The 24,159-nt window shown below is 43.1% G+C and overlaps 1 protein-coding gene across 4 annotated transcripts in view; it reads left to right on the top strand.

Annotated features, from left to right (window-relative positions):
- Positions 1 to 12,169, top strand: part of Spata5 (spermatogenesis associated 5) — a 204,279-nt gene extending 192,110 nt beyond the window's left edge. For 3 of the 4 annotated variants that reach the window (XM_032898480.1, XM_032898481.1, XM_032898483.1), the window contains exon 16: positions 11,822 to 12,169. In XM_032898480.1, coding sequence (XP_032754371.1) covers positions 11,822 to 11,998 — 177 coding nt within the window. In that variant the 3' untranslated portion in view covers positions 11,999 to 12,169. The remainder of the gene's footprint in view (positions 1 to 11,821) is intronic. The other variant, XM_032898482.1, reaches the window with a different exon arrangement.
- Positions 12,170 to 24,159: the final 11,990 nt, after the last annotated feature.

Genomic DNA, 24,159 nt, shown 5'->3' with positions numbered 1-24,159 from the left:
TAATAATTCTGATCTTACTTAGCCATTTAGTTTTGCAGTTTCTTTGCTGTGTATAATTTGTAATCTTGCCCTAGCATTTTTTATTTGAATAAAAATAGGATATGTCTTTCCAGTAAAGATCCAAATAAATGCATTGTTTATATGAATGAACAGATATAGAAATTTTCTGGACCCAAAAAAGGAGAAACTAAGGAAGGAAAAACTCCCCAACCTCAGTAAATACAAACATGCAGATTCTGGCCCTACTTAGGTAAAGAGGGAAAAGTAGGCCTTTTCATGAGTCAGGGCCACAGAGACATGGACAGTTTAGAGATTGTCACTCAAGGCAAGCCCAGAATTCTTGCCATCAATCAGAAAGGAATTTCAACACAAGCCAGTATGAAATAGAGTTTGTAGTTATTAAAAGAAATATTAGGAGCTGGAAAGACGATTTAGTCTGTAAAGTGCTTGCCAAGTAAGAATAAGATCCTGTATTCAGATCCTTAGCAGCCATGTAAAAGCTGAGTGCATCAGCATGTTTGCAGCCCCAGTGTTGAAGAGCAGAAGCAGGCAGATCTCTGGAGCTTACTGGTAAACCAGGTTAGCTGAATTGATGAGCTCCAGAATCCATGAGAAGAACTGGTCCAAAAAAATAGGTTGAGGAGTTGGAGAGATGGCTTGGTAAAAGCCCTGCCTGCTCTTCTGGGAAACTCAGATTCAAATCTCAGCACCCACATAGTGGCTTAGAACTATCCGTAATTCCAGTTCCAGGGAATTTGATGCATTCTTCTGGCCTTCATGAGCATTACATGCATACAGACATGTAGGCAAAACACTTGTTTATATAAAACAAAACTTGACAAAAATTAATGTTGAATAGCAATGGAAAAGGACATCCAGTGTCAACCTCAGCCTCCCTGGGCACATGGCATGTGCACACATCCACATGAACACATACATATACCATTGACTCATTTACACAAAGAAATTCCAGTACAGATACACAGCACAAGAGTTAAAAGAAAGAAAGGTACTGCTCTGGAAGAAATGAAGACAGTACAGAGCATGAGTATTGTTTTCTTAAAGATGAGTTGCACTTCTCTGCCTTAATAGTCATATATAGGATTTTGGTTATTTTTGTTATGTTTGGTTGATTTTGAAATTGATATCTTCAAAGGGTTCCTGAGGTAGTTTCTTACACCACGAAAGTCTAGATCATGAGGAAAGAAACATTGGGGTTCTTCACTGTAAGCCAGGTTCACAGTCTTGTTCAAGATTTCCAAGCAGTGTCTGAGAGAGGAGTGAAGGTATACTTACTTGAAGGTTGTGCAGGCTTAATCCTTTAGTATGGTTCACTACTATCTTAAATGAAATAGCTAATACATGAAAGCAGTTTCTTATCTCTATGTCGGCAACCTTCACAGTAGATGGTAATTTTCCTCAGCTAGAGAGGTTTCAGCCAGACTCAGGAGTGATAGGCTCCTTTTTCTTTCTGTGTCCCCATAATTCTCCTGGCTTTCTGTTGTGACTCTGAGATTTAAGGAGGTTTGAAATGTGGTTATTATACAGTGTAGTAGTTCTTAACTCCCTTTAGGTCATGAAACCTTTGTATTCTGTGATGAGAGCTTTAAACATACTGGAGTCTAGACAAGTGGCAATGAATATGACTTGTAGGCGTTTTTCCTGTCTAGATAGTTTTGGACCATAAAAGACTCTAGTATATGGCCAACAATAGTACACAAAACTGGTGAAATGACACTTGAAATATTGCTAAGTGTATATAAGAAAGATGACTGTTGATTTATAATTTGGATTTAAACATTTTAGTGTCAACTTCTATACAAATGTCTTGTAAAGCAGTATAAGCATTACCAGTCAGAGGAAAAACCTCAAGATCCAAAAGTAAAGATGTATGAATTTATTCTGGATTTCTAAGGATATCTTATCTGATAAATTTAAAAGTATTTCTGGGGGAGGGGTGTTCTTTCAGGAAAACTGTGCTTTCAGTTAGAGTGGTATACATGAAGTAAGTGTCAGTGGTCTTACTGACAAGTGCTGATACACTTTCATTTATTTGTCCCTAGGACCTGTCTCTAGTTCTCCCCTTAGCTGACTATCTGATTATCAAGCCTCTCCTCCTATTTAATATAAATAGCCATAAATCATACTAAAAATGATTTCAGTGTATGGCAGCACAGAACTTAAATCCCAGCACTCAGGATGCTGAGGCAAAAGATCACCGTGAACTTGAGGTCAGAGGGCTACGTAGTAAAACTGAATGAGTAAATGAGCAGTGTCAAGTCAGATGCTGAAGATCAGGCAATAAAGGTGAGAACATAATACATGTTCAAACGACCTCAACAGCAGTCTCTGCCATGCACATCTCCAGAATAGTGGCAGAGAGAATCAAATTCTCCAGATTTATGATGGATTCCTGGAGCTACACAAAGAGACCCAGTTTCAAAAACAATAAAAACTATGGTGCTTGCTTCAAGGCTCTCCCAGCCAAGCAAGGTCCCACAAATGACACAGCATCATAGAGTGTTCCTTATGCTCAGGATGATGGTGCCTTTTTAATCTAGGTCATCTGGCAGTTCCAACAAGGGGCTGTTGGTGGGGGACTGAAAGGGCAAAAGCTAGTTCTTGTATGTCTTCAGCAGTAACAGACTTCAGCAGGAGGTCATACATTTTAACCTGAGGTGTCTGGGAAGTGTAAAGGTATGGGCCTGTAAGACCTTCACAGAACTTGTAGTACAGGGAGTAGACATTTAGCACAGATAGCTCTAAGCCTTGTGATATCTTGGAACAGTGAAAGCAGCAGGTATGTTTGAAAGCAGGGGTATGTGTGGGCCATGAAACACCTCCCACTGAGACACACCAGCACTACACTGAAGGTAGACTAGAGGAGAGGCCCTTTGAGCACCTGTGAGTTGACGTGAGCTTTGGGTTTTACTGCTGTCTCCTGGCACCTGCTGCCTTGTAGGCAGTCAGATTCCTTGAGTGGCCAGAGAATGAGGCTCCTACCATCTGGCCGCCTCAGCACTGCACTGGAGTAGTTCCTTCCATGATAGCTGTTTTCTTTTCAAAACCCCTTTTTTATCGTGTTATGGTGGTTCCGTTGAAGCTGGAAACACTTAAAATCCCATAGGAACAAACAATATTCCAGATCTTTCCAGCCCCAAGCTTTTACAGGGTAGTTGATCTGTGTGTAAATTTTCCTTTGTGTTTTTGTTTTGTCTTGAGGTAGAGGTCTCCACTGCAGCCCAGGCCGGCCTGGAACTCACTTTGTAGATCAGGTTGACAAATGGCTAGGTAATAAAAGCTCTAAAATGCAATTCTTGCCTCACATTTTAAAGAATAAGTGCTTCATGCGATCCATAATTAATCCCTTCTACCACGCAGCGTGGCTCCTTGAGCGGCTGGTGGCTGTCCCAGGCTCGACTCCCTCTATCTGTAAAGTTCCCACTTCATCTCCCCCTATTCCTGCAGAGCCTGCTGCGCTGCCTCAGATCCACCTTTCAAGATCGCCTTTCAGCCACGGTTCAGCTGCTCAAAGGCCCGCCCTCCCTCCCATCCACAGGAGCATAATCTCCCAGGTAGCCTCCTTGAAGCACCTCCAGAGCATGCTGTTCACGAACAGCAAGACACCACTCTTACTGGGCTCCTAATCCCTTCCACACACTGGGAAGGAGGTCGCAGGGCTGTGAGAGTGAAAAGAAAAGAGAAGGGGGCGGGCGAGCCAGGACAGCACAATGTCGTGCCAGTGCTCCAGCGGCTGCGCCACAATCAGCGCCAGCTGCAGCCCAATTAAGCTCAACAGGTCACAGGTGTTCCAGACAGAAGACGCTTTTAACAAAACCACTTTCTGAGAATACCTAAGAATTTTTTAAGCATTGCGGCCCATTTCTTTTGGTGGATTTTTTAAAGCTATTTACTACACTTGAAATACAAAGAAGCTGAGATTAGGCCTCGCTGGATGGCGTGCTTTCTTCCTGCCAAACAGCAGGAGTAGCCCAGACGGCTTCTGGGCCATTGTGGGTTCAGTGTGCAGCTGCAAGGAAGGAAAAAGGTCCACCGAAGTCCTGCAGCCCTCCCTGAGCAGCTCACCAGTTCCAGCAAGGAGCAACAGCTTGTCTGTACCTTTGTACTCTGAAATCACCGTCTCTCAGGTGCACTGGAAGTTAAACTATACAATGTCTTAAGCCATCCTCGGGAGTACCGTTAACAGGGTGTAAGTTCAACTGTCAAGAAGTAAGTTTTTCAAGGGAGAAGGGGAGTGTTTGGGATGTAGCTCAACTAGTACAGTGCTTTCCCAGCATGAAGGAAGCCCTAGATTAGCCCCCCAGCACAGCTATTCATGGTGGGGGTCACCTGTGATTCCAGCACTGAGGAAGTGGAGGCAAGAGAATCAGAAGTTGTCGACTACCTACAAGTTCAAAGCCAGCTACGATATGGGTGAGATTCCATTTTGATGGACTAGAGATGTGTAGCTTGGTAGTAGAACACCTAAAAATAGGCACTCCATTCCATCACCAAAAGTGTGAGAGAGAGAGAGAGAGAGAGAGAGAGAGAGAGAGAGAGAGAGAGAGAGAGAGAGAGAGAGAGAGAGAGAGAGAGATTTGGAGAGATGGCCCAGTGGTTAAGAGCACTTGACATGTTTGGTTCTGAGCACCCTCATGGTGGCCTACAAAGATCTAGTTCCAGGGGATTCAGCTCCCTCTTCTGATCTCTCAGGTACACACATTAAAGCAAAACATCCTTACATACATACATACATACATACATACATACATACATACATACATACATACATATATACATATGTGTGTGTGTGTGTGTGTGTATCATTTTTTAAAAGGTACCCAGGCATGGTGGTACCTTTTTTAAAAAAATGTACCAGCACTCAGAGGCAGACAGATCTCTGAGTTCAAGGCCAGGCTGGTCTACAAAGGGAGTTCCAGGACAGCCAGGGCCACACAGAGAAATTTTCTTGAAAAACAAAAAGAAGGAGCAGGAGAAGAGAAGAAAAAGTAGAAAGTGTTTTGCCCATCTAAAGTTGCCTAGTCCATTTGAATCTGGGTCTTTTATGTCTGCGTATCCACCTCTTCTATGTCCACATGAAGCTCTGTGTGTTGGGTGACCTATTTATTGGTTGTGTCACTTTGAGGATAATGACTTTCTGAGGTAGAATACTAGAAACGTTAGCTAGAACTTAATGCTTTGGGGTGGGGGGAGCAGCTCCTGCTCCTGCCCCACTTGATCCCAAGGCATTTGCAGCAGCAGCCCCACCTCCAAGCTTCCAACCTCCCTGTTCTCAACGTCACTGTGCTTGTCTGTTAGCAGAGTGCAGATTCCCCCGGGCCTTGCCTGGACCTGGAAGCAACGACTTAAGTTGCTGCTTGTGATGCTACATTCACCAAAAAAGAAGCTGGTTCCACTGAAAGGAATAAAGATAGGAAAGGCTCTAGCACACAGGGAATACAAGTTCAGGAAACTGCCAAGCATGGTCATGATCTCCTTCCTATTGACTACTTTTTAGTAGACAGCATTGGCCTGAACTTTTCTTCATCATATTTTTAAAAGCATTGCTGTCTTCTCAGAAGCCATGTTGGTTTTAGTTTTTGCTCTTGTCCTGCCTGTATTTTGCTGTGCCAGACACCTGTTTAAACTCTGTTTCTCTGGTGGGTTGGAGAAAAGAACCATAGGCTATATATATATAAGTAGTTTCCTTTTTCTCTACAGTGAAGTAGGACATTGTTCAGAATTCCACACAATTGCCTCTTTTGCCCTTTTACATTTAGAAGTGAAGTAATTAGGTTTCCCAAGGCTCAGTGGTCAAGAGCCTTCTCATCCTGGGGCGCTGCTGCAGAAGCACACACAGAGAATGAAATTCACACTCACATGAGCCTCCATCTCCACTGCCAACACTTTGCTCATTTAAAAAGATGCACTGTTAGGTGAACCTGGTGATTTGTAGAGGGTTTTAGTAGCAGACTCTTCCTCTTTGGTGTTCATCTCAAATTCACTTAATTCTTTGACACGGTGTTTTTGTATGTCTTATGTTTTTGTTAGATAACTAATCACCAGCTCTATTTTAACTGCTGAATAAATGAAAATTTGTGATGTGTAGGCACCAAAAGAAGTGGTATGGCAGCCATTGAAGCAAAACACATCTTAAGTCTGGCTCTGATAGTGAGGTCCTTGGGCACAATCTACTAGTTTTTGTCTTGTTTTTCTTTTCATTCATACAAACATGTTTCAGCCTCCCAGCAAGACACATGAAAATGTAGGTATCGATTCTGATGCTTACTGCAGAGAAGAGGGTCCAGGACAGACTTGCTGGTCACAGGGTCCTTTCACCAGGGGAAATACCTGCTTGGATGTTTTCATGTTTCATTTTTAGCAAATTTCCATTCAAGTCCTCTAAACTAACATACATTACTACACATACATATTTTTGCAGAAACATCCTGTGACAAATCTTGGTATACTGAAAAAGGATCTCTCAGAAAGAATACATTTATATTCTTAACAAAGTTTCTAACTCTTAGCAGAAGTGACTGAAGCCACCATCACACTCCAGACCAAAATACAACATGATAATAAGCAATGTTTATTTCTGTTCATTTCAGGAACTTGAAAGTGTAACAGGCAAGAGTATATAAAATACAAGTAAAGCACTGCAGACCCTGGCCTCAGTGGAATAGCATGCATATGTAGAAGCCTGGTGATAAACACATGGCGGCTGTGGCTCCTGTCAGACTCTATCCCTCTTCTTAGCTCCTCGCTATGTCTGTCTGTTCCTCGTGCGTCTCTCCTCGCCCCCAGAGTTTAAGGGATATAGAAGGGCAAGAACTATGCTATTGGCCTTGAGTAAGTTTTCTGATATAGTTACACAAGATAGCTCATTGGATGAAGGTGCTTGCCACTAAGCCTGACGGTCTGAGTTCAATCCCCAGGACACACATGACAGAACTGACTTCTGTCCTTTGTCTTCTGACTTCCACACTTGTGCTGTGGCAAGCACCCACACCTTTGAGAAATAAATATAATAAGAATTTTTCAAAGAAAAAGAATATCAGCAGAATATCTTTTATTGATAATCTGCTAAAAATGGGAAAGGAGAACAGTTCTGTTAGAAACATTGGGTGTCTTTGTCTTATTCCAGATACTGTGTCAGATTGACTGGTTAATTGATAGGCACTACCCAGTTGCTATTCACAATTTGGGTGCCTGCAGAACCACATTATCAGACACATGGATTTCTAAGACAGGGCTTTCTCACCATGTCTTTGTGTATTAGAAGGGTCAGACCAGCTCGCAAGACCTCTTCTATAAGGGTACCAAGCCTATCCTTGCTGGTGGAGGAGTGGCTTAACAGCCCAGAGGCTCCACACCCTAATGCTGCCACCTTGGACATAGGCTCAAGCATATGACTCTTGAGGACAAAACACTAACATAAGTGAGTTAAAGCAAACTGAGCAGTTGTCATTGCTGGACTTCAAAGTCTTATTAGCTTCTCTCCTGCCTGTTTCTTGAGTGGAGCAGACCATTTTACATTGGCCTAGACTTCTTGGATCATGGAGTACTGTTCATTGATATCTCCCAGGGGGAATGTTGGCCTGGTCCATTGGAGCTGCATTTTCTTCTTTTTCTTGTTGCTGCCCTAGCACACACGTGGAAGTCAGAGGACAACTTTTGGTAATTGTTTCTTTCCTACTCTGGAAATCAAACTCAGGTAATCAGGCTTATGTGGTGAGATTTTTACTCACTGAGAGACCTCTCTAACCACCTTTCTCACTTTTATTCTATTCAAATGCACCCCCTTCTCTGTCTCTGTCTCTGTCTCTGTCTGTCTCCCCCCCTCTCTCTCTCTCTCTGTGTCTGTGTGTGTGTGTGTGTGTGTGTGTGTGTGTGTGTGTGTGTGTGTGTCTGTGGCTGTCTGTCTGTCTGTCTAAATTCTTTCGAAACAACAGTGTCTTCCTTTCTAGGCAAAATACTATGGTTTTCCTTCCTGGAAGTCAGTGTGTCCATCCCCTGCTGGTATATGGTGACGAAAGACAGATATAGTTCCTCACACCTCTAAATCTTATATTTGACCTTTTGTAGTTGCTTCACGGGACAGCTAGTCTATTGGTGTTAACTAGAGAGTGAAAGCCTGGCAAAGGCGTCCATACTGTCTATTCTCTTTTTGATTGTATATTGTTAAGTACATGTGGTATGAAAGAAGAATGGTGTAGCAAGAAAGAATTGTGTAATTTGGTTTTATAAACAGTCCTATCATGGTACAAGATAAAGACAACATGATCAAGGAACAAGATGAAGTGTGTTGACGTAAGTGCTGAAACTCATCAGTAGGAAATACAGTGGCAACTCCTGCCACAGGTTCCAGTTGGTGACACTGTGTCACTGTTTTATCTAGAGATGAACTAAGATCCATGAGTTGAGTTACTAGACCATCTCATAAAGCTTGCAGTTTATGATTCTGTGTTAGCCACATTCATAGCTTCATGGGCCCATGGAATGCATGCAGGTTGGATACAGCTGTGAGGATGACTCTGACATGAGGCCCACCCAGTATTCAGCATATCTCTCGCATTTGTCTTCCTTCAAAGGTTCTTCAGAACCCCCCCCATCTAATCCAAATGTTCTCACCTCTCTGTTTTAAAGTTCTATCCAACAATGTAGATGAAATTTTTTTTATTAAAATCAAGGCCATTCTCAGATATTAATACATACTAGAAGCTCCAGATTATAAGCATCTACCTTCAAGGTAAATGCTTTATTTCTGTTCCAATTTAATCACTACATTACCAGACCAGATCATTTGTTTTCTTTTGTTTTGTGCCCTATCCACTGACCTGATGACCATGAGAACCAGGTTCCAGGCATCCTTTTGATCCTTTTGTGGATCATCCTTTTGATCATCTCCTTATCAAGTCCCCCTTCCCAACACACCACCACATTATATGTATCTTCTTGTGGTCAGAATGTGCTTTAGTAAGTGTTTAAACTTAAGGCATCACTTACAGAGCAAATGAAAGAGTATAGAGTTGGTGTTTGTCTAACATTTATAGGAGATATTCAGAAAATAACTAGGTTGCTGGACTATATTTTCTAGGATAAATCTCATATTGGGTCAATAAAATGTACTGTTCACCCAGTCTAGCACTTTGTTCTTTCCCTTATCCAAGAGAGAGCTACACTCTGGATATCTTCTCTGTACTATCAGAGAGAGAGGAAGGGATCCTCCAGCACTCCCTGCTTTAACAGTGATGCTTATGCCTTGTCTGGGTGAAAGAGGTGATTCTTAGGTGAGTTGGTGGAAGCACTCTCCTATTAAGGCCTTTCACCTCCCTTTGTGGAGGCTCTCAAGTTCCCACTGAGATCACCATGTTGCATTTGCTATGTTTTCTGCCTTAGCAGTTTTGTAGCCACTTTATTTTCAGAAAAGTATCAACATGCTTCAGAAAAGCATAGCCACTGTAGTTAGCTTATTTGCTCATTAATGAAGCCCAGAACTAATAGTTACACTGTTGAAATTTGACAAAGTCACCTGTATACATACATACGTACGTACGTATGTATGTATGTATGTATGTATGTATGTATGTATGTATGTATGTATGTATATATTCCCACCTCAGCATGTGCTCACTCCCCCACCCCGTGTGTGTGTGTGTGTGTGTGTGTGTGTGTGTGTGTGCGCGCGCGCGCACTTGAAACCTTCAAAGCTATTTGTATCTGCTTGTCTAGCTAAACAAAGGAACCATTTTCAGTAAAGTGGGTCGACTGTTTCACCTAGCTTTCATTCACCTATATAGGGTGCAGCTAGTATTCACTCATCATTCTTTTTGGCCTTGAAAACTGAAAATCTCTTTTCATCCAGTGAGCCCATTCACCATAGTAATGAAGTGTATCTTTGAAACAACACTGGCGGAGGCCTGCTTCAGCTTTCTGAAATCCACTGAACTTTCTTCCCTAGTATTTTCATCTCACATGCTCTCCTCCTCTCTGTATCAATTCTATCTTCTCTCTAGATTCTTCTCAGTTCTCCCAGCTTTTCTCCCTGAGGACACAGTCCACTTTTCTGATATTACCAGGAATCTAGAGCTCATCAAAGGAGATACAGGAAAGAAATGTTTCATATGCTGGTCATACAGCAAAGGTTGAAAGATATGTACAAACTCTGTGCTGTGATTAGGGGTACTCTGCATCATAGTGCCTCTGTTAAGGTCTCCTTCCTCCAAAACTTCACAGGTAGCCTATCCTTAACCAACTGTATCATGTCCAGGCTATACACACTTAACAATGCATATGTGGGTCCATGTTTTGCCCCACTGCTAGGGTACTGGGCAGATGAAACACAGAACGCTAGACTGCGTTTACCCTGAGCCACTTTGTCAGGTTCTGGACTTAAACAAAGTGCAAATACATGGTTCAGGGGGTGGTAAAATGCAGCCTAGAATGTGGAGGGCCAAAGCTGGGGTTCCCTGACTCCCAGGAATCCAGTAGCTGCTAGAAAACCACACAGAAGAATTAGGAACTGAGGGTTGGGGATCCCTGGGCCTGTTATGAAGGGCCCTGGGCTGTGGGATCCCAAACTCCTGGACATCCAGGCACCACTGGGTAGAGGGGAATTGGGAATGGAGTGGGGAACTCCGGCTTAGATCACTTGTGATTGTCCTTATCTTAGTGGTGGTTGTCTGGGAGTGCAGAGGGGTCTTCTGTGGGAGACTTAGGCTGTGGCTCTGTAGATGAAGGCCTTCTCCATGCTCCCAAGCACTTCTTGATGAAAGAGACAGTCCTTTGTTTCCAAACTGTTTATTGGTTATTCATTGTGGAATATTGGTGATACCAACTTCTCAGGGTGTTCCAGAGATTAAATACCTTTTGCAGGGAGGAGTGTCCACATAAGGAAGCTTATTGGTGAACCCTCAGGGCCTCTAGATACCTTATTAGCATGGAGAACTCTGTTCTGGGCTACATGACATTTCCTATATGGGAAGTGTGGCACATGTTCCAGGCCAGAAATCTGGTAGGGAGCAAGGAGCTGCCTACCATCTCAGCTGGGTACCTGGGACTCTGAACTCATTCAACCTTGCCAAGTTTCCTGTTGCAGTCCACTCTCCCACATGGCTGCTTGTCATATAGCTTTGTGCTGGCTCTAGTTTGCTCTGGAAAGAAGGAAAGAACTGCTCTGTATATGGTTGCTTTTTCCATATGTAAACTTAAAGTGTTTGCATAACATAATGTGAGGCCCTGGGTCCATTTATATCACTACCAAAACACTAAACATTAATTTGAGCAACTCCCAAAGTGCTCATAGTTCAGAAGTCACACCACATGTCAGAAGCTACACTCAACATGAAATATCACCAACATGGCTGCCTGAATGGAACCTGTAAGATGATGATACCTATAGACACTACCCTTAAAACATACATACAAGAAAGACAATACAGACTGAGCAAATTGTACTTGCATAGTTTGAACTACACACACACACACACACACACACACACACACACACACACACACACCACACACCACACAACCAAAGAAATAGAGGCCATGAACATGGAAGAGAGTGGTGAGATACATAGGTTTTAGAAAGAAGAAAGGAAGGAAGAAATGATGTAATTATATTATAATCTCAAAAATAAAAAGGGTTTTGGTTTTTTAGATTTTTTTCCCCAATACAAAGTGTCTCTATGTAACAACCCTGGCTGTCCTAGAACTCTTAAAAAGAGTTTTTTGAATGTCATTCCAGAGATAAATATGTTAAAAATAATTTGTCTACAAAAGAGTACTAACTGTTTTCTGCCTCCTTTTTTTTCAGATCATAGCAGTCTGCAAGGAGGCCGCTCTCCTAGCTCTGGAAGAAAACATTAAAGCTGACTGCATTATGAAGAGGCATTTCACTCAAGCCTTGAGCATTGTGACACCCAGAATCCCGGAGTCACTGAGGCGCTTTTATGAAGATTACCAAGAGAAGAGTGGGCTACACATGGTCTAAGAAATACTTATGTGCATATATTTTCTAGAAAAAAGTTTGTATTCAAATTTTGTCTTGAGAGTGTTTACGGTTTCTTAATAGGTAAATGTTTGAAATCCTCACTGGAGTTGAAGAGCCAAATGTTTTGAGTCATTCTAGTACAATAAACATTTCTCCGGGCATGAGTTCAAACCAGTTTTACCTTTTGATTTTTAACAGTATATATTCGCCCTTGTATTATTTCCTTACTCCAGAATTCTTGTCAGTGTGGGATAATAGAAGTTTGTTTTATACAACATGGAAAATGTGTTTGCATAAGGACATCATGAAGAGTATCACCAGGTCTCTGCTTTAAAGATAAGATTTTGTGAAGCCTAATTCTGTGCCAGGGAGGTTGGAGGTTGTGACCTTAAACTTGCCCCCCAAGTGCTGGAGTTACAGGTATATTCCCCTGCACTGTTTATGCAGGGCTGAACCTTGAACCCAGAGCCCAGTGTATGCTAGGAAATTGCTCAGCCAGCTGAGCTACATTTCCCATCTCTCGTCCACACTCTGAAAGGCCAGCCAGGTTTAGTTCTAAGTGTACTGTTCCCATTGCTATTGTTGTCACCTGCATTTATGACCAGAACACATGAAATTATCACAATACTCTTGGAAGGCTAAGAAAGTTAAAGTATAAGGCCAGTTTGAGCCCAAAAAGTATTCCCAGCTTTTATAAGATACTGTAAGCAATTCAGGATGTATACCAGTTTTAATATATAAGTACATGCCAGTTGCCAGTTACTTTTTCTAAAATTTAAGTGGGACTATCAAGATGGCTTATCAGGTAAAGGCACTTGCCACCAACCCTAACAACCTGAGTTTGATCCCTGGGACACACATGGTATACAGAGAGAAACCAACAAGTTATTCTTTTTTTTTTTTTTCCCCCTGGAGCTGAGGACTGAACCCAGGGCCTTGTGCTTGCTAGGCAAGCGCTCTACCACTGAGCTAAATCCCCAACCCCCAACAAGTTATTTTTGATCCACATATGTACTGTAGCATGTACACACACAAACACAAACACACCCCACTTTAATGTTACATAAACCTGGAAAAACCTCTGTCGCAGTGATCTCCCAAACAGTGGAGCACTAGCAGCCAGTGTCTGAGAACCAGACAGTCAGGGACTCCTGACTGTCACCACTGCAGGTGCAGCTCTGTGGCTGAAGTTGTCTGCAGTCACATCTCAGCTGTTCCTTCCATCGGTGTTCAGTGTGCTTGCAAGACAGCTTTGGTCACATAAATTCACTTAAGGAATGAAGAATGTTCCTATTTAGTGCTATGCCGTCAGATTATATTTACATATTATATATGAAATAATATCAGAATGTTTGATCAAGCACACTAGGTGCACTTCAAATGTGACAGTGTAGAAAATTTCATTTTTCAGATGGTTTGGTTAGAACTGAGCTTAGTGGCATAATCCTAAAATCTACTGAGAGGTAGAAATATGGGATTAGGAGCTCAAGGCCAACCTGGGCTACATAGCAAGTAGCCAGCCTGTACTACATGAGATCCTGAGTTGGAATAAAGAAATTAGGCTTACACACTAAGATAAAATCTCAAAGCTACTTTTTACTCCCGTTTTCATTTTACTTACTTGTAAATAAAGTTTTGAAGAGGAAGGACCTCAGCTTCTTCCTGTATATGACCCAGAATCCAGGAAAGTAAGAGAAAATCTGATTCCGCAAGGACTGGCCAAGAATCTGAGGAGAACACCTTTTTCCCCAGAAGTACAAACCAGAACTTGACCTGACTCAAGTAGGGGAAAGGAAGGTGTTGCTCTTGGCCAACAAAGGAGTTTGCGTATTACCTTATAAAAAGCTGTAACTGAGCTCAGTTTCACGTACTTCCCACTCCCACAGCGCATGGGTAAACTAGAAGTTCTTCCTCGGCAGAGGAGACCACAGAAGCCTCATACTTGCCCTGTGCTTTGGATATTTGAAAAAGAGGCCTATAGACTTAGCCACAGGGTTGAGGTTTGACACACCTTCAGATTCCCACAAAAGCATGAATCCATGCAAGAACTGGCCGTAAGGTGACCAGCAGCTTCTCTAGTTGCAGGAAGATGCCTACCCTCAGCTGCTGGAGGTTCCAAGCCGCAGAGTAGAAAGTGTTTGTAATCCCCAAGAATGAGGATCCAGGGATACCATGTAAACAGGTGCAGCCACCTCAGAAAGCAGCCCTATAGTCATGGGTCTTTGGTGTGCAGTGTGACAATTTGAAGAGGTTTAGAACAATAGACCTACCTGTACTTGTAAGAACAGTTGAAGTGTCAGAGAAGTCATGCAATAGAACACAGTGGCACTTGAGAATAATCAGAGGCAGAGTTGAGCTGACAAAACATCTTAGAAGAGTCGACAAGCTTTAAAGCATGAAGCTGAATGTAAGTGTAAGCCTACACAGCAAGGCCCTGTCTCAAATGGAAATCACATGTGTATGTATCAGTTGCTTCAGTTTTAAGTAGGCCTTATGAGCATCACGACCGCAATTGATCCATGGACTTGCATCCTAATCCGTGGCACTCACATTCTGTCTAAAGACTCTGGAGCATGGTGCTCAAGAATGAAATGCAGCATAAGTAAGATACAGGAAGAGAGAGAGCTAGGAAGGAGATGTGTTTGCTGAGGGAAGTTAATGCCTTGCACCTCGGAACACTGAACCTGGGAGATCTGTTTGCATGGTGTTACGGTGGTAGTGCAAAGGAGATGGAAGCTCAGGGTTGGAAAGGATTTTAGAGCACTAGTCAGGGAGAGCAGAGGAAGTCATTGACGTGGGCTCGGCCATAGCAAGGACTCCATATGGGTGTGACTTGAGAAGAGCTGTAGTGTTAGCAAGTAACCAGTGTGTACAAAAGCTAGCAACTGCAGCTTCTTCCTCCTGGATTTACAGCCTGAGCCTGGTCAACTATTAGATACTTTGTACCAAGACCTCCTGTGATGTACTTAATAAACAATGAGGCTCTAGGTTGCTGGCAGTAGCTGCCCTCATCACAGTGCACAACCCAACCTGGCCCCAGTTCTCCTGTATGTGTGTCTGTGTGTCTTGTCTTTTCTCTGTTACCACAGTACCCCCAGGCAAAGTTCCAGGCCCACACTACATACATGGGTTGCAATAACCCAGCCCATATCTTCAGTTTTACCATAAATGGAGCTATTACCTCATTTGACTTGTGCCCTTTTTACAACAATACTGTTAGGAAACACACAAAAGACCAGGCCAGGTATCAACACTGCTTGTTTATGCCAGCTTTGTCTTAAGGGTTTTATTTCTGATCCCAAAGGCTCTTGTGTGTGTGGACAAGTGGTACATGATCATACTGTTTGCGTTTGTTGTGCATAATACAGGGCATGGCCTATTTAAGTTTAACAGGAAAACAACTAGCTTTTTGTCTTCGTGTGGCTTACTTTTTGACATCTGGTCAAAGGTTTGTACTTGTGATTCATTCTTTTGGCATTTCAGGGATATTGATATTGACCTCTTCATAGTGTTCTAAAAGGTTTAAATAATTGGGTTTTGTCTGTTTACCTAACATTGAAAACATGTTAGGTTTCTTCCTTTTATCTCTTCATAATTGACAAATCAACTTGAACTGTCCAGAAAAATGGTGGGTTCTTATCTCGTGTGTGAGAAAGGTACAGTTTGTGTTTAATTTAAGACTAGGTCTCACTCTATACCCCAAGCTGGTTTTCAACTCAAGGCAATCCTTCTGTCTCAGGCTTCCAAGACCTGGGATTACAGGCTTGAGTATCTGTTGAACACATCCTGATGAGAGGACAACTACAGAAAAATCCTAGAAAGCTAGAATGAGGTTATCTCCTGGTCTGTCGCTAGGTAACTTTCTGAAAGTGAAGCCCATGGAGTCCTTGCTTATGTTCTTCTCTTTCTGGAGGCCTACCTGGAAGGGCATAGGTGCTTAACTTGCTTGTTCCTCTCAAGACAACCTGAGCATATTTCAGAAAACAAATAAATACCTTATTTGAAAACAACAGAGAACTGAAACTTAAGCAGCATTTTACATCTTGACGCCAGAATCATTAAAGCCTGAACAATAAGCAGCGTGTTAAAAGTCAGTTCAGGGCTGGAGAGATGGCTCAGAGGTTAAGAGCACTGACTGCTCTTCCAGAGGTCCTGAGTTCAATTCCCAGCAGCCACATGGTGGATCACAACCATCTGTAATGGGATCCAGTGCCCTCTTCTGGTGTGTCTGAAGACAGCTACAGTGTACTCATATACATAAAAATAATTTTTTTTAAAGTCAGTTGAATGCTATTTAAGTGAAGGGTAAGGCTAGAGGGGTAGACTCAAGATAGTAATTAAAATACTTGTACCAGTTCTAATGCTGAAAGGTGTGACAAATAGACTATCGGTAAACTATGGGAGGGAATTAATAAAGATAATCTCTAGATACTAACTACCCTCTGATTCAGAAATTCTACTCTATTCTTGGGGAAGAATGGCAAAGGGAAAGCTTCAGCCTTATTTGCATAATAACAGTATTCTAAACAGCTCAATTACCCAATATTATTTAAATCTATATAGCTTATTCATACAGTAAGACATTATGCTGCTATTAAAAAGGGAAAAAAAGCCCCTCTTGACCTGATACCTTGTCCCAAAATAGAATAACAATCCACAGCAAATGTGTTTGAACTGCAAGCAGCAGCATCTCTTTACACTGCCTCAGTCAGCTGTGTGCAGATGTGATTCATGCTTTCTAACTATGTAGTGGAGAAAACAACAGTGCAGGAGCAGTATCAAAAACAAAAGCCTAGTTAAATGATTCCTTGGTCATGAAAGAAGTCCTGTAGATGGGAAGATCAGTGGGTTCAAGGAACACTGCCCAATGGGTAGCACAGTTGACTAGGTGGCCTGAGTGACTTTGCAGGTACAGTAAGGCTCTTGACAGTCCTTGACTTCCTAACAGACCTGCTGTGGGTCTGAAGAGGTAAAGAAGCACAGCTGGCTTTATGCTTGAATAAAGGACTTCAGGATACAGAGGATAATGCTCTGGACAAGGCAGGAGAACTCTAGAGCTTCCAGGATGACTTAACTAACTAGCCACTAGTGAATTAAACTAGTCAGTTTAAACCACAACTCCATTTAAATGGCCCACTTCAAACCCTGGGAGCTAATCATCCATTTGTGTCAATTTAATCCACAGAGGTGACAGTTCATAATAGCAGAACCAGGAAACAATACAACTTCCAACTGGATCTTTTAAAGATGACAAATGCAAAATTAGAAGAAAAGGAACCACAGTAAAAAGAAAAGATAAAGTTAGGAAGTTGTGTAGGTACAGGCAAGTATGTGGAAACAAACATGACCTGAATCATGGACCTGCAACTCCAACACAAAGGCCTGCTTGCAAAGCCTCCATCGGGTCCTGGAGAACTAGTGGATGCAGTCAAGTTAACAAGGCTTGTCATCCCTAGACTTGACTGTCAGCTCCAATAGTATAAGGTCACATTTTGGTTCATATACAATTCACATCTTCCTTCCCAGCGCTAACCAAAAGTCCATTCTGCAAATCTTACCTCAAGTGCTTTTTCAGATTCCCTGGTGGAGCCCATAATGTCTATCAACTACAGACTGGCAGTGACACCATGAGCATTCCACAGCCTGCTCCTCACATTGTCTGCTGTTACCGTTTCTCACCCTCACACTGCCCCTGCTCTCACAAGCTCCTCCAGGTGGCCACTTAGGTCCAAGTGACCTTACCTCTAACTCCCCAGGGCATCTGCTAAAGCCGGAAAACCTCACCAGCAAAGACAGAAACTACAAACAAAATCAATTTGTCCACCTTGCCTACACATCAGTGCTCATTCCTCTCTTCAGCTGTGTGCCTACAAGTCCCTGCCACTCGGCTACAAGAACCAGCCTGGGACCTTCTCTGGGACCCGAAAGTCCATTGTGCCCTCCATTTTGAAGTTGTCTCAACCATTTTTATTGTAAAGGAGTTGTGCTTTTATTTTTTAAAAACTAAAAGTTAATAGTTTTGTGTTTGTGCGTGTTCAGTGCCAGCGTGCTTGTGCCACAATAGGCATGTAGTGGTCAGAGGACAACTTTCTGGAGGGTTCTGTTGTCTCCTTTCTCAGAAGGTCCCCAAAATTGTCAGCCTTGACAGCAAAGGCTTTCACCAGCTGAGCCATCTTGCTGGCTCTGTACTAAGTGTTTTCAACCAACTACCCTTGCCCCCCAAAGAGATTGTCCTCTATCATGAAAGAACTCGTCAGCATCAGTACATTTTACATGACCAGGGATCCAGAAAGACAGTTCTACCTTAGAAGAACCTGTGCTGATGAGAACAGGAGGTGTCAGCTGTTCTGGTAGGGCTGAGACCCAGAAACAATTCCCAAAATGTCCTTGCTAGAGGCTGGGAAATGTCAGAAGTGTCTTTCTGGTTCTTGCCTCTTTGTTGGTAGTAATGAGCATCTTGTCTACTGTGGTTCCCAGACTAAGCTCTCCTCCACTCTTGGTGAATGGGAGGGCTGTACATTCCTCTTCTCTTATTTCCCTGTGCATCAGTGGAGAAGCTGGGAGACAGCACATGAAGCACCCTGTGTACCAGCAGCCCAGCCTTCTTGGCCTGACAGTGCCCTTCACCCGCCTCTTCTGTTTTACTCTGGTTTCTTCCTTTCCTGTGGACTTAACCAGCCAGCCCAGGCACTGAGGATGAATTCCATTCGGAAACACACTGGGGAGGAAGGCAAAAGAATTTTGGCAAAATCACAAAATGGGAATAATAATACAGAGATCGGAATGGAACACCCACCCATCTCACCCGGGTGCTGGGAGAATTAATTAACGTCTGTAAAGGCCTTTGAGTTCCTTGGGGGGACGTGCCACCAGACAGCTAGCGTTATTGTGGAGGGATTATGTGCACAAATACAATACCAGGAGCCAGGATATTACTAAAAATAAAGCAGACTTTTCTATGAGGACCTCAAGGAAGGAAATGCCTCGCTGGAAAAGCTTAACTGTCCTTTAATTCCATCGCTTGGGCTGCTGGGGATAGAAGAGCAAAGCCGAGATTCCATTGTGAGGAGAGGATTATGTTTTCTGAGCATTGTCAAGGTGCTGGGGAACAAAATAAAATCGCTGGTTTGCCAAAAGAAGGTTATAGTCTTTGGAAAAGAGATTAAGAGACTGTTTGGCTAGCGCACTTCGTAGCCTGTCCGCAGGGGGAAAAGGCAACAGGAAAGCAAATGTTTGTTTGCATTTGGGGCAAAAAAAGTTTTTTACAAAATGGGAAGAAAGGGAACTGCCTCAGATGAAAACCGCCATCGGCAGCAGCCCCCCTCAGTAAATCTCCCAGAATTCCCCATGTATTTTTCCATCTGCTTGTCTCTCAAGCAGACACTTCGGAATCCTAGATTTTTAAAACAAGAGTCCTGCTTGTGTTTACAGAGGAAGATCACATTAACTCTAAGGTAAGGGGCAAACAAGCAGACTTCTTTGTCTCATAAACACAGAGGCTGTATTGGAGGTTCCTATGGTGCTGGAGAGCCCTGGCCTCTTTAGGTTAACAAAACTGCCTGGCCAACGGGAAGAAATCCTGTCCTGTTCCTTTCAGCCCCTTCTCCTCTCCTTCCGCCCCCTTATTTTGTAACAAGGCCTCTGGGGCCTGAAGCAGATTAGCAAACAAATAAATCCTTTAATGTCCTGGAATACTTTCCCAGTATAAATGCGATTAATCTGCCAACCCAGCAAGTTCAGCACATCAAATACCCCAGCTGTAGAAAGCCATTTCTCCAGCCCCTTAATTTATGGCAGAAAGGTCATGTTGTTTTGATGTTTGTATTGGTTAGACGTTCTTCCTCTGTTTTCTATCTTTGAAAATGCACTTTATGCAATCTTAAAAAACATCAAAGCCTCCAACAACACCCAGCGGCACACAGTAGGGACAGCTTTCCCCACAGCGTCCTGGGCATAGAGACAAGCTGTGAGTGTTCACCCCCCAGAATCATGGGAATCTATTCTGCCCTGACAGAACCCACTACTGGCTCTTTTTGTTTGTTTGTTTGTTTGGTTGGTTGGTTGGTTGGTTGGTTGGTTGGTTGGTTTTATGTTTTTCTGGTTTTTCTTTGAGGCAGGATTTCTCTGTAGCTTGGCTGTCCTGGAACTCACTCTGTATACCATGCTGGTCTCAAACTCACAGAGATCCACCTGCCTCTGCCTCCTGAGTGTTAGGACTAAAGGTGTGTGCCACAATGGTCCAGCTTCTGGTTCACCTTGAGAACTAGAAAGAACTGGGTTTGAAATGAACAGAAAGGTAGGTCATGTGATCTCTGATTCTAGCATATAAAATTGGAGACTATTCCACCCTATGACTTGCCCACCAATACCTGCTGTTCCTGCCAGCCACAAACCTCCCTGTGGGAAGCTAGAGAGAAAAAACTATTTTGGGTTATTTACATGAAACCTTTATGTTAGCTCTGATTCACTTGACATTCTGTTGTCTGGTTAAGAAGTAGGTCCTCAGGTGGTAGTTGATAAAACTGAGAGGCCCTCAGTTGTGAGCCATAAATGTCCCCCTGGCATGAAGACTGGAGAGTTCTGTCTGTGACCACACAGGGTCTCCACCAGGTCTCTGCAGTGAAGCAGTCAGCAATCAGGTGGGACTAGAACTAAGCTCCATCTCTGGGGAACAGTGAGGAGGTTGGCATAGCAAGGCAACAATATAGCTAGGACACAAGTCCCCACACTCTTTGCATATTCTAAAGCAACTACATGCTTAAGGGGGATGTGCACCGTAGGAGTAATGACAAATTAAGGCAAATACAGAAAATAGTGAGGACCCAAACATGGGAAGGGCTGTAACGTGCGATAAAGTTCCATCAAATGTGGATTCTTTAGTGGTCCTGTTTTGGGGAAAGAATACACAGATGTGCACTACATTTGAAATTTGGCAAATCTGGCATGCACCTTAATCCCAAGACTTGGGAGGCAGACACAGCCCACGCCAGCCAGGTCTACACAGCAAGTTCCAGGACAGATAGTGATTCACACTAAAAACTGAACACTCCACACCCAGTAATGACAATGGATGAATCAAAGATCCTGATTGAAGTACAGTGCAGACACGCTGCACATTAAAAACACAAGTGACAGCTTTTGTAAATGAGCACGATGAAGCATGTGTCTCACACAGCAGGAAGGGAGCATCTCTCGCAGCCCTGGATGCCCAGGTCTTGTTCCCACTACAGCTGCAGGGAAGCTCGCAGCCAAGCATCCTGTGACTCCCATGCTCTCTGATGTCTATGTCAGTACCACCTCTTTAGAAGGCAGTAGACACACCGGTGTGGGATTAAAGCCACACTTGTGCCCTCCTTTCACCTGAATTGGCTCTGCAAAGACCTTTTCTCTGTGGATAGCCACAGTCAGGTACCCATGGCCAGGACTTCTGGGGGGTGAAGCAGCTCAGTCCTTAACGGCATCATGAGTGTCTGACTTTTAGGGCCGTAACAACAGAAGTGGAGCAGACAACTATTTTCTTCCTGCGCTCTGCAATAAACAGGTTTTGACATGGTTTTCATTTGTTTGTTTTTGTCGTTGCTTCCTTAAATGTTTGAATGGAACAAACATGGAAAAGAAACTGGAAAACTCCAGAAAACTGAGGGAGGTAGGGATCTCATTCTTTGAAAGATTTTTTCTTTCAAAAATATTTTTATGGATTATTTGAGAATTTCACACAATACATTTTGATCACAATCACTTTCTATTCCTCTCCCAGTCCATCCCCACCTCTTTATTCCCCTTCACTGTGTCCAATTTTACTGCCCATACACTCCTGGGGGTGGAGCCACCCACGGGAGTGTGGTCGACCTACTAGAAGCCACATTCTTAAAAACATCTTCCCTAAGAAGCCATTAACTGTCCATAGCTCCTCAGTTACTGGTGGGAATTCCCGACCCCCTCCCTACTCCATGATAAAATGCTGACTGGTTTGCTCTTAGGCAGGTCTTGTGCAGGCATCCACAGTGGCTGTGGGTTCATGAATGGACCAGTCCATTGTGTTCAGAACCCACTGTTTCACTCTGTTCTCCCTTCTTCTGTGATGGTCTCTGAGCTTTGGGGACAGATGTGATACTTGTGGCTGAGCCGCCATTTAGTCTTGGAACTTTGACCAGCTGTGAGTTTCTGTCTCTGCACTGCGCAGAGAATCATCTCTGATGAGTTCTGAGAACTGCATTAACCTAAGTCATGCAGATTAATCTAGAGGGTAGTTAATACCATGTTTATTTAGTAGAATAATAGTAGTAGCTTTACTCCTGGGGTCTTGGGCTCCCTAGACATGAATTCTTGCTGGGCATGTGTTTTCTCCAGAAAGTGATTGGTTACCCCATAATGTATATGCTATGAGCAATCTGGTCACATGAGTCATTATCGTAGTTCACAGGGTTCCCAACAAGTGTTGATGACTTCTCTCTGCAGCCACCAGCATGGCACCTGCCAGCCGTGGGGAGGGAAGCTTCCTGACCACTATCAGTTTGATTTCTTCTTGGCCTGTGACCAGTGTGTTTGGTGTCCAAAGCAATAGGTAGTAACCATCAAGTTCTGGTGGGCAAGCAAGAGCGAATGACAGTAACCTGCTTTGATTCAGGGGTTTATGGAGTACCTCTGACTACCAGTTCTAGGAGAGGAATTCCTTCCACACCTGCCACTGGGCTTTTTATTTAGTAACCCATTGCTTCTGGGGTGAGCAGAATGCAGTAGGGAACTACAATTAAACTCCTTTATGTGAATATATACTTATATACCAAAGACAAACAGACCAAAAAAGAAATTGGGTTGCCCTTGGAATAAATCTAACCAAGGGAGTAAAAGACCAATACAGTTTTAAAACGCTGAAGAGAAATGAAGAAAACACCAAGAGATAAAGAAACCTTGTGTGGAATCAGAGAATGAACTGGAAGAGCTTGAAGGGGCTTGAGACTCCATATGTACAACAATGCCAAGCAACCAGAGCTTCCAGGGACTAAGCCACTACCTAAAGACTATACATGGACTGACCCTGGACTCTGACCTCATAGGTAGCAATGAATATCCTAGTAAGAGCACCAGTGGAAGGAGAAGCCCTGGGTCCTGCTAAGACTGAACCCCCAGTGAACTAGACTGTCGGGGGAGGCGGCAATGGGGGAGGTGGGGAGGGAACACCCATAAGGAAGGGGGGAGGGAAGGGGATGTTTGCCAAATGTACATAAGAAATACTCAAGTTAATAAAAAAAAAATACAAAAAAAAAAAAAAAAAGAAGAAGCCTTGTGTGCATATATGTATTGACAGGATTAATATTGTGAAAATGCAATCCTACCAAAAGCAATTTATAGATTCAATGCAATCCTCATCAAAATTCCAACTCAATTCTTCACAGAAATTGAAAAAATAATTGAACTTCATAGAAGCATAAAAACCAAGCTAGCCAAAGCAATCCTGAACAATAAAAGCACTTCTCTAAGTATTAACCATGCCTGACTTCTAGATATACCACAGAGCTATAGTGGTAAAATAGCACATAACAGTAAAACACACAGACAGGCACACTGATTAATAGAATAGAATCAAGTGTAAGCCCTTCCAGGCTCAGGAGTGACCAGACCCCACCCCAGAGAACCCCCAAATGCCAGCCCCTGCCCACAGAGCACCCTAACTGCCACAAGTGATGGACCTAGCCCCTGTAGACGTAGACGGCCAAGCTCTGGACCTAAAAACCCACCAATCGCCATTTTGGAAAGCTCTGCCCCCAATAAATGCTATATAAACCCTATCTTCTGTCTATTTTTGTCTATTTCTCGGCTGCTTCTTACCTGCTTCTTTCCTTTCCAATAAATCTCTTGTGTGCTGTGTGACACTGTGGTAGTCCTTGGCTCCCAAATGCCAGGATGCCTTTCCCATCTGACCTATAACGTTACGTCAAGGATCCAGATGAAAGCCATGACCCCACTGCCACCTGATTTTTGACAGATCCCAAAACCATACACAGAAGAAAAGGCAGCATCTTTAACAACGGAGCTGTGGAGACATCTTCATGTGTAGACGGATGAAACCAGTATTTTCCATCTCACCGTGTACACAAGACAATTTCAAAGGGACCAAAGACCTCAGAATTAGCACTGAAACTCTGAAAGTTCAAGAAGCA

The sequence above is a fragment of the Rattus rattus genome, chromosome 3, assembly GCF_011064425.1.
Source record: "Rattus rattus isolate New Zealand chromosome 3, Rrattus_CSIRO_v1, whole genome shotgun sequence".
NCBI classification, from domain to species: domain Eukaryota; kingdom Metazoa; phylum Chordata; class Mammalia; order Rodentia; family Muridae; genus Rattus; species Rattus rattus.
Note: the sequence above shows the minus strand (reverse complement) of the source record. Positions and strands in the feature narration are given on the sequence as shown.